We start from the raw sequence: 11,379 nt of genomic DNA, 5'->3' as shown, positions 1-11,379 counted from the left end.
TTTAACATTTTTGTTTTGATGTCAAATAAGTCTTGCTGTTTTGCTTTTTTGTTAAAGCAGTGTTTCTGTTGTAAAATTATACAGCTACTGTTGTGTTGCTGGGTTTTAAAGCAGGTTTGATTTTTTTTCTTCCTTATCCCTCTGTATTTACAGGATTTCACTGTCCATTCTGTTCAAATGTGGATGAATGGCTACACATAGATGTGTGCACACACTGTCAGAGCTGTGTGAGATCACTACCATCCTGCTTTTGTGGGGGTGGGTATAGGGTGTTCATTTTTTTTCCCCATATGTGTTTAACATTCTAATAGCTCTTTATTCCAAAGATACTACAAGTTAGTCAGTGTATTCAGCAGGTGTAATGTATTCTAAGTTGCTTCAGAAGTATTGCAAGTATTATGTACGACAATAAAACAGTGCATTGACATAAAAAAGGAAATTTTCTTTTGGTACTTAAGTACTTTTAAAAGCAAGTACTTCTGTACTTTTACTTGAGTAAAAATCTGTCTTTACAACTTTTACTTGTAATGGAGTAATATTTGACCAGCAGTATCTGTACTTTCACTCAAGTAATGGAGTTGAGTACGTTGTCCGCCTCTGCTGGTGTTACGCATCTGTGTACGTCAGGTCTGGTTTGGTTTAGTTCTTGTTTTCTTAGCTTCTACAGTATGTCTGTCCTTGGTTGTTTTTTCTGGTTTCTGATTAGTTACACTTGTGTCTCGTTACTTATTCCAGTGTGTGTATAAATAGCACTCTGTTTGTTCATTGAGTTGACATTCGTCTTTGTGTACAAAGCTATGCATTTACCTTTACCTTTTGGATTTCTAGGAATTCTTGGATTACCTTCTTTTGTTTTTTTTAATAAATAACTCACGTCCTTTAACACAAGTGAATGTTACTCAATAATCTCACAATTCTTGCTCGCTCAATTTAGTGAAACTTTACAGGAGTCCCCAAACTGTCTACTGTTAATCATAAAACCCAGTGGAAGACATGTAATTGTGATGTTTTGTCGTAAGCTGTTAAATTATTACAGGCTGTCCAAAGAGCTGTCGAAATGGCTGATTCATCAGTCCTTTATGCAAAAAAGGCTTTATAGCAGAACCACGCTGCTTGAATTCAACCGTTCCACGTGCAAGTCAATCGTGGATCGTGTTACATCAAGTTTTGTGCAGTTGTAGCTTGTCAGACTACAAGCAGTGTTACTGGGTGTCTGTAAAACCGTTCGTTCACAGTACCTGCAGCTGCGAATTGTGATCTGTCAGGTTGGTGTTGTAGTTCCAGCTGGCCTCTGTGCTGAAGTAGAAGACCTCCTCGGCGGTTGAGTTGTAGTCGCTCACGAAGCTCTCAGCCCCTGCCTCTGTCATAGGATAATCCCCCGGGATCCACTCGGGTTTCAGAGCTGCGCTCGTGCTGATGAGAGTCAGCAGCACCACTGCCCGGTACATAATGGACCACAGCTGCGACGTGAGGAACGGGAAAAGTGCAGGAATGAAAGTTCCCCGAGGAGCCGACTTGACACGCTCACTGCTGGATGCTCCTGTTCTGTGGTTGTTTCCTATCTGTATTCTTCCTCCTCCCTTTCCCCTGTTAATCAGGCACAGAGCAACCACAGTCGGCTCTTTTAAGTGCCAGTTTAACCCAACCCACCCTCTCTCTTGAAAGATACACACAGTTGTTCTCTTTCGCTCTCTCTCTCTCTGTCCCTCCTTCTTTCCCCTTCCTCCTCTCTACCAGGATCTCCCTCTACATTTTAGTCTCTCTCAACTTCTGGACACCTGGATTTTATAGAAAGAAAAATAATTTCTTAATATCTCAGTCGTTTCTCTGAGACAGCAGTGAGATTCTCAGACCTTGCATGCGTTTCAGGAAACATCTTAACAGTGTCTCCAAATGTTCAGGTTTCAAAGACATTCAATCAGAAGTCTGGATATGAACTCATAGATTTATTATCTTTTTAGAACAAATGATCATTCATTTTATAGCTCTTCTTACTGTATGACAGCATTTGTGTCTGTTTTTATTAAAGAGAAAATATGCTACTTCTGTCATCATTTACTTACTATCATGCCGTTCCAAACCTGTATGCCATTCTTTGTTCTTTGGAACATAAAATAAAGTATTTTGAAGATTTTTCTTTTAAAAATTGTCTTCTGTGGAACATAAATGAAAATATTTTGAAGATTTTCATTTAAAAAAATTGTCCATTGGTCCATATAACAGATTTGGAATGCCATAGAAAGTAAAGGATGATATTTTTTTTGTTTGTCTGGGGTGATTTTAGTTTCATTTCTACAAAAAAAACGTACTGTCATTTTAGTAGAAATTACCGTAAAATATATTTTTTCGTTTTTCATAAATTTTTGTCAGTACATTCAGCAGTACACTTTTACCATATTTCAAAGGCCATAGAAGTGATTAAGAATTTACATAATTATGAAAGGGTTTTCGCAGCAGTGCCATAGAATAATGATTTTTCGTTGCCTGAAGAACTTTTCTGTGAACAGTTTTTTAAAGAACCATTTTTTTCTAATCTAAAGAACCTTTTTCCACTATAAAGAATCTTTTGTGGAATGGAAAGGTTACATGGATGTTAAAGGTTCTTCATGGAACCATTAGGGCCTTTCGCACCGCGGGAACCTAGGTATGGAGAACAGCGATAGATGGACGGACGCTGAAGTGCAGGCACTTGTAGCAAATGTAGCACTGCCAGTTGTCGTTGGAGATTCTTAGTCCTCCTTTCCGTTCTTTCAATCGCTTTACGTATACGTCGACTTTCCATGTCCATTATTGTGAAACCCGCGAGACACAACAAAAACACAGCTCCGATCACAGCGTCTTCCATCCTCCTGTTGTTAATGTTGTTTTTCTTTGTTTCTGTTGTTGAACGCCGCGCACAAATGACGTCGCTGTCGACCGGCTTACGTCACTTCTTAGTACACACTGTCGGTGCGAATGCAACCCTTTAAATGGTACTGGGAAATAGTTCGCGCAAAATCGTCCCAGTACTTTAGTACTGTACATTTAGTTCTGGAACTAAAGCGGTGCGAAAGGCCCTATTAATGCCAATAAAGAACCTTTAGTTTTAATAGTGCAAAGAAGACTTAAGTGGGTCAAAAAGCACTTTTTAGTTCAACTAAATGCATTTAATATAAATTTTAACTAATACATTTCAATATAATTGTAAAAAACATGCAATTACAAAAACATTGCATTCAGTATATACTATCAGTAAAAAGTACTCTTCAGTTAAAGGTATGCTATAGTTGTACTACTTTTTCACAAGGGTTTCCTCCAATGTTATAGTTTCTTTGTCTGGCTTTCTCTTCTGAAGACATCAGCATTACTGTTGCTGTTCTGGAATAGATGATCTGGCAGACTGAGGCGTTACATAGCACAGCTGCCACACTCCAGCTCTTCAGTCACTGTTCAATCAGTGATTCTATGGAGAGAGGCAGAATATTGCTTTCTGTTCACTAAGGAGGTTCATCTTAAAGAGATACAGTAGATAAGAGAAGCAGGTAGATGCAGTTTAAATAGCTTCTTGCACTACAATGGTTACATCTGCAATGTTGCATGAAGAGCTCTGAAGAGCCTGTTCTTAGAATAGAAAATGTCAAGTATTTTAATATTTATCCAAACTGAAACCTGTTCCTCTGGTCCACTGTAGCAAAGTCCCTATAAGGCAAGGCAGTCATCTTGGTGGCCAAAAATGAGTTGTAAACAATAGATTATTGAAGTATGATTTACTAATCTAATTGCAATTTCTGAGTGAAAATTGTATTCAAAACTAACAATATATAAGTTATTCTTAAGTTTACTTTATGGAAATCAGTGAAGCTTTCACAGCAGAAAGATTTCACACGTGCATCTATGGCTCTTTTTCTTGAAAGGCTTGACCTCCTTTCCTACAGCCGCTATAATGAGCGTTGTGATTTTTCCTTTTCATACTGTATCTACAAGTGGTCCGTCTCCTCCTACAGGAAGCTGTCTCTCAACATTGGAATGGATGTTGTGGCATTGCATACCATTGCAAAGAAAATAACAGTGTTGCATTTTTGGTTCAACTGTAACGATATTGTTCTGAACTTGACCTTGCAGTGAAGTACGTGCAGGAAACTTCACAGAGCAACCCAAGGAAAAATGGGAAGATTGTATTGCTCAATCAGAGGGTCTCCGTCAATTTATTCCTGCATGTGACTTTGAGAACAGGTCTCCTTGTGTTGGGAACGGAGAGGTGCGTAATCACACATCCAGCTGAGCGTACTGGAGAATCTGTCCGTAATCCTTGAGCAAACGATGTCATCCTCTTGGAATTTATGTGATGTGTTCTTTTTTGAGAGGACGGCTTAGGGCAGCTTATGGTGTGATGACATTGTCCAGAGTTCTTCGCTGACTGAGCTAACGACTGTCCGAAACAATCTGCACTGCATGACCTCCTATTAGGCATTTTTGGGGGGTGTGAAAAATGAAGAAAACAGCATGGTCCTTTAGAGAGTCCGAAATATCTTGTGCCAAGGACACTTGGCAAGTTCAACTTTACACACGGCAAATCCGAGCCTTCTTAATACACACTCACTCCTTTCTGTCAGCTTGTACGCTCGTTTAAGGCAAGGCATTACAGGCAAAACTACTGGTTTTTGCTTCCATAACTTGTCTTTTTTCAGACTAGTGGATAGAAAACATTCTGAATTCACATTTAAGGTTTTATTGTATTACACTTTATCTATTTGTGTCTCTAGATTTCAATTACAATACATGTTTTTAAAGGCCGTTTTCAGAAATCTCCACTTTAGCAGCAACATTGTCCAGAGTTCTTCGCTGACTGAGCTAACGACTGTCCGAAACAATCTGCACTGCATGACCTCCTATTAGGCATTTTTGGGGGGTGTGAAAAATGAAGAAAACAGCATGGTCCTTTAGAGAGTCCGAAATATCTTGTGCCAAGGACACTTGGCAAGTTCAACTTTACACACGGCAAATCCGAGCCTTCTTAATACACACTCACTCCTTTCTGTCAGCTTGTACGCTCGTTTAAGGCAAGGCATTACAGGCAAAACTACTGTTTTTTCACTTTTTGGACTCTTTTGCTTCCATAACTTGTCTTCTTTCAGACTAGTGGATAGAAAACATTCTGAATTCACATTTAAGGTTTTATTGTATTACACTTTATCTATTTGTGTCTCTAGATTTCAATTACAATACATGTTTTTAAAGGCCGTTTTCAGAAATCTCCACTTTAGCAGCAAACCAAACTTTACAGTTTTATTCCTGTCTTTATTCTGAAGGTTTTTCCAGAGGGGTTTGTTTGTTTGTTTATCATTCACCTGGTTTATATAGCATTTTCGTCATAAAGCATCGTGAATTTTTTTTTTTTTTAATACTTTAACAAAATGGAACTAGAATTTTGATCTTGGCTTTATCCAATTTTCAGATCTCTGTTCTAAAAATGTATGCAAATTAATTTGTATTTAATTAGATAATGCCTCAATTGCATATTTAAACATTGCAATTCAGAAAACGTGTTATACAAAGCAATTGTCTTATTATACTGTGATTAATCAACTGGGTATTTATGGTGATATCCATTAGTTGCAGTTTTTACCTCTAGTGTTTTGCCGCAAGTGGAAATGGTTTATTGTTTACTTAATATAATGTCATTTCGGTCTCAAAAGTGTGGTTGTTCACTGATTTACTCAAATTGGCTGAAGTTCATATCAACTTCTGACCTGGTGCTAGTCGTACTGTAGCCTCAGACGGCACACCCACTGTCCATTCACACAATGCATACTGAATAGAAAAATGGCAACAACAAAAAAAACTCTTAATCTGGCAAGGTCTAATCTGATTTTTAGGTTTTATGGAGATTTTCGAAATCAGGATGCTTTTTGGATGTGATTAATTGCGATTAATCGTTTGACAGCACTAGTTTATATAGTCTGACTAAAAACAGAGTGGTGCTACCAGAGCGATTTTAAAGGAATAGTTTACCCAAAAATGAAAATGTATCAAGAGAAGACTTCACCAGAGCAAATACAGAGGGTATTTTCACCACAAGGTGCAAACAAGGCCAGATTAGACTTGCCAAAAAACATCTAAAAAAAGCCAGACCACTTCTGGAAATGCATTCTTTGGACGTCTGAAATTAAGATCAACCTGTACCAGAATGACGGGAAGAAAGAAGTATGGAGAAGCCTTGGAACAGCTCATGATCCAAAGCATACAACATCATCTGTGAAACATGGTTGAGCAGTGTGATGGCATGAGCATGCATGGCTTCCAGTGGCACTGGGTTACTGGTGTTCAGTGATGACGTAACAGAAGACAGAAGCAGCCGGATGAATTCTGAAGTGTATAGGGATATACTGTCAAACTCAAACTTTTTTGACATGTTTAAAAATTATCAATGCGAGCCACGACCATGCGAGCATCAACGATTCCTCCCGATGGGAAATAAATCGCGTACGACGTCGTACGTCAGCAAAAATCGTGTACGCCCAACTTTAGTGTTCACATTGTCATTTTTAACACTGAACCTAACGATCAAAACAAAAGGCATGAGGATTCAGTCACAACATAATTTGAACAGCTTTTATGACGTATATTTTGTGAACTTACTGAACATCAAAAACAATGCTGTGTGCTGGACTAAATGCCCTCATTGTATGTGTGTACATGGTGGTATTTTAAACAGCTTATAACCTACAAAAAGCGTATAAAATATGTAAAGGAGTCAAAAGAGTGACAGGAATTCAGACATGGAGATCTGCTGAAAGGATAGCAACTTATTACGAGAAGAGCCAGGTATGCTTGAGCATTCTCTCCTTTTTAGAGTCACATCGTGTGACATCACATCCTGTTTTTGGTTCGTTTAGATGTCTTTGGTCTGTGTTGCGTTCATTTATCAGTCGGGTTTGTTAAGAAAGTGGACTGAGATGCACACTACAGTTTCGGAGCAGCGTTCACACTTATTCAAATGAGCTACACTAACAGAGCAATCACACCAGAGTTCGTCAGAATCAAACCAAACCTGCCAAGTGTACGTGCATCTGTGGATAAAGAAAAGCGTAATTCCTTGCAATAAATCTGTTGATCGTCTGGCTGACTTGGAGATACCCGAGCATGAAAAATGAATGAACTTTCCTCAGAAGCCCTGTCACAGAAGCATCCACAGCTCAGTCTCCAGCTCACAGCCACTTCAGCTGGTAATTCAATTCTGGAGCTGTAATGGAACTCTGTGAAGTGTGTCAGAGCTGTGATTGCTCACGACATCCAATCTGCAGAGATAAGGGAAGAGCTCGCTTTGACTAGCACAACGCTGAGCCGGGGAAAACCCACGCCGGGTTCATCTGATCGGCTTGATGCACAAAAACCTGCTCCAACATGGAGAACATCTCTGGCTGATTTCTTCTATTTGTGTTTTGTCCTTCAAAGGTCTCCCTTGATGCTCTTTAATTCTTATTGGCACAGCCCAGATGAATTAATCGCTCAAAGTTTGACTTGTTGAACTCAGTTAAGTGTCTACTTCCTCAAATTTATTCGGGGACATTAAAACTAGCCACAAATGAGACAATTGTTTGTCATGCAGTGAGAGTATAAAACTATATAGCAGCTCAGGTCTTTCAGTGAATTGGAATATCTGCAGATTTTGGTTATCTTGGCAAGTCTTCTCATTGTTTAGAGATCTTTTCTAAAACTTAAGAGGAGACGTGAGTTGAAGTTTGAGAAGCTGTATGCTCTATCAAAAGTGATTGTTCTCCATTTAATCTTGTTATTGTCTAAGAGAAACTATACAGATATAAACAGAACATGGTGCTCCTAAATTTTTGGTGAGTGCTCCTAAATTTTTGCTGGTGCTCCTAACTTTTTGAAGTTGGGAGCACCAGTGCTACCAAGTAAAAAAGTTAATTTCGAGCCCTGATTAGGCCAGGAGGGGGGATTGCAATGAAATGTCTTGAATGTGCAACACTGTTTCTCATTTACATCAATCAACATTACATAAACACAAAGCTATTTATAACAGTGGTTCTTAACTAGTTTCAGGCAAATCCACTAACATAGACATAGACAGACTGAATAGGAAAACTGACAATTTTGTAAATGCACAAACAGCAGCTGAAGCGTGATCTACCAGCCTGACACATGGAACAAACACTTGGTTAATATTGTGTTAGTATTAGCCGTATTATCAAGTGACAGATGAATTTGCTCCAAAATACTGCAGTTTGATTGGACGCCTTTGACGGCAACAGCAAAAGATATGGGAAATGTTTACCCCTCCTTTTTAAAAGATGATATTCCCATGACCAATTTTTGGGGAACCTTTTTGAGCCAATCAGCTGAGCTGTAAATGCCATGTGACTAATCAACTGGAAAATTACATCATGACAGTGCTGATTGACTAATGGCGCTACAAGAACACGCAGACTTCTACACCATTAACTATCCTGAGCTGCCCATTTCATCCCCTGCAGTCAATAATTGTATCCCTTAAAACTCATTTTTTTAAATCAAAATGACATATTTAAAAGTGTTTCCCATTTCTTCATGTATTAAAATAGCTTAAATGTACCTCATTTAGTATACATGGATCTATGAATATGCAAATCAGTCCCTGCCTCCACTCAACTGCACCAGCTCGGACCTGTTCCACGTTCACTCAGTTAGCAGAAATACATGCTGAAGTAAACGCTACACAATGGCAGTGGCAATCTTGGATTATTGGTAGGTGCCATGTCATTCATTGCGATTTAGAGAATCAATCCATGAGTGAATGTATTTAAATTATAGCCTAGAAAGCGTACAAAGAGAGCTTCCCTTATAATCACTGAAAAGCTGTCACTCGTTTTAGTTCACCGCAGTCTCATTCGGTTATAATTTATGAAGCTCTAAAGTGCAGAGTTATTCTCTTATTTACATCATGTTTACTTTATAATAAGAGGATTTATGCAGAACTCGGTACTGAACAGAACTCAGCATTTGAGCAGTGAGTTGATTCTGCGTTTAAATCTTCTTATTAAGGTATTCAATGAAACAATCCAATAGATATTGTTACATGATTTCAGTTCCCTCCCCACCCTATAGGGACTTAAATCATGCCACACTAATGGTGCGGTCAACACCGCATGATTACTCAGCCTGCATTATCAAGATATAGGAGAAGAGGAGACCAAATCTTATCAGTTATCCAATTTATTTTTCCAAATGTAGTACCTTAATCAATTCTTCCAACCAAAGTTTAGCTGATGGGGCTTCTGTCATTTTCCAAAACCTTAGGATAAGTTTATTTGCCACAATAAGTCCATAGGACAGCAACTGTTGTTGAGATTTTTTAAGTGACATGATTTTATCAGAAATTCCAAATATCACAAGAAGTGGTAGTTTTAAATACTTCAGTCCAGAATGAGATTAACATAGAACAAAAAACATAACTATGCAAGGGAGTAGCTACATCAGTCTGACATTTGTCACAAAATGGGGAGACATCTGGAAAAAGTCTGTGTAATTTTGAGTCAATGGATAATGCGGTGAGTTGATTCTGACTAACTTAAACACCTTTGATTGGCCAGAAATCAACAGTTATGTGATATCCAATTTAAAGTCCCCGTGAAATCAAAATTAAAGTTTTTGGGGTGTTGGTATCAATATATAAACTGTGCTCCAAAACAGTGACAAAATTCGCATTTAGAAGATATAAGCATTCAAAGCTTGCAGTTCGTCACTTCCGCCAAAATGGGTCAACGATTTTTTTGACGTCACCTCGTACCTCAGCTTCTCATCAAATCTTCTGACCAATCAAATGTCTTTATGTGTAGAAAATCCATTAGAGCACAGATCTCATAGAATAATATCTCCTCCTCCTGTGTCAGTGTGTGAGTGTATATATCCGCAGTGCCGCATTAAGCCTTTGCGGGGCCCTGGGCTAACGCAGCTTTGGGGGCCCCCCTTCCAGTTACACGCCAATCATAATCAAAAATGTGATCAAACACTGTATAAAGATGCGCACGATATACTCGTGAAATAAAAACAAACTCAATGCGCACCATTAATGTGTGCAAAAACTTACAAATCTTCCTCAATGTGGCTAAAGCCCCCCTCTGAATTCTCTTGTGACCTATCAACCTGACCTTTGACCTGTACGTGAAGGTTGCTAATGATACATTTGTTTTTCATTTCCTCTCAACTTAAAGTCCCCATGAAATCATAATGAAAGTTTTTTGGGTGTTAGTATCAATATGTTAGTCTTAAGGTTATCTATAAGGCAGTGTGCTCCAAAACAGTGACAAAATTCGCATTTAGAAGATATAAGCATTCAAAGCTTGCAGTTCGTCACTTCCGCCAAAATGGGTCAACGATTTTTTTGACGTCACCTCGTACCTCAGCTTCTCATCAAATCTTCTGACCAATCAAATGCTCTCTAGAATCCGAAGCACCCGCCCCCTACACTATAAATAGACGCTGAAGCTGCGGCTGAAATCGGTCACTTGTTCACAGTGTAGTAATTCCTGTACAGTGAATGGCACATAGTGCACAATGTAGGCGATAGAGAACTATTCAGACAGTGTAAATATGGTTTTGATTGGGGCAAATGAGGTCTGATTTCGCGTTGTGTCATGCTAACCGCAGCAGCGCGCACAGTCTGCTCTGGACTTTGGCTCCGGTCCAGAGACGCGATCGCACAGGGTGACTGTGATTTCACCAAGTACAACATGTTCCTGGATCAACATACTTGTTACATGAACAGCATTCCAATTAACCAATCAGAATTGAGGGATACCTTTTCAGGAAATGTCCGTTTTAGGCTTACAATCAGGATTAGGTGCTTCTACACCCTTGTTAATCAGCTATCATTTCACACTGATTTTAGGAATAAATTATGGGTAGGGTTAGGTTTAGGGGTAGGGATTGGGTTTAGTCTATATTTTTGGACAGTAGTGTTGATCTCAATGCGCACCAGTAATGTGTGCAAAAACTTACAAATCTTCCTCAATGTGGCTAAAGCCCCCCTAAATTTCTACTCAGCCCCCCTAAAAATTTTGCGATTAGCTCCATAAACTGTACACAAATTCTTGATCACCTCAGTTCCCTTTAAATTTCATATGCAAACGGCGGCAGACTTCGGCTCCTCCCCGTCTTTCAGCACGTTCTTCAATCCGCAGACCGCAGCGACGCAGAGCGAGAAACAGAGGACAAGATGTGTGTTTATCGATAGATTGTTATAATATCTGTATCTGTGCAGTTCTTTGTCATAAATGCAGTTTACAAAATGTCACGGGGGAGCAATTGGTTTTCCATACTGTAAAGTTTTCGCTGCGTATACCCCTTATCACACCACAGCTGTTTCCTCCAGCGAAAATCTAGCCCTTAACACATATGAAC

The 11,379-nt window shown here is 39.0% G+C and overlaps 2 protein-coding genes across 2 annotated transcripts in view; one reads left to right on the top strand and one right to left on the bottom strand.

Annotated features, from left to right (window-relative positions):
• LOC107743967 (angiotensin-converting enzyme-like) overlaps positions 1-1,448 on the bottom strand; it is a gene marked incomplete at its 3' end in the record, with an annotated part of 37,231 nt that extends 35,783 nt beyond the window's left edge. The window contains exon 1 of the mRNA XM_016557430.1: positions 1,239-1,448. Within this exon, the coding sequence (XP_016412916.1) occupies positions 1,239-1,448 (210 nt within the window). The remainder of the gene's footprint in view (positions 1-1,238) is intronic.
• A 5,528-nt stretch (positions 1,449-6,976) lies between these two features.
• The window catches only part of LOC107743966 (wiskott-Aldrich syndrome protein family member 2-like), a 16,154-nt gene continuing 11,751 nt past the window's right edge, over positions 6,977-11,379 (top strand). The window contains exon 1 of the mRNA XM_016557429.1: positions 6,977-7,067. Coding sequence (XP_016412915.1) covers positions 6,977-7,067 — 91 coding nt within the window. The remainder of the gene's footprint in view (positions 7,068-11,379) is intronic.

The sequence above is a fragment of the Sinocyclocheilus rhinocerous genome, unplaced genomic scaffold, assembly GCF_001515625.1.
Source record: "Sinocyclocheilus rhinocerous isolate Xijiao unplaced genomic scaffold, SAMN03320098_v1.1 scaffold2572, whole genome shotgun sequence".
NCBI classification, from domain to species: domain Eukaryota; kingdom Metazoa; phylum Chordata; class Actinopteri; order Cypriniformes; family Cyprinidae; genus Sinocyclocheilus; species Sinocyclocheilus rhinocerous.
Note: the sequence above shows the minus strand (reverse complement) of the source record. Positions and strands in the feature narration are given on the sequence as shown.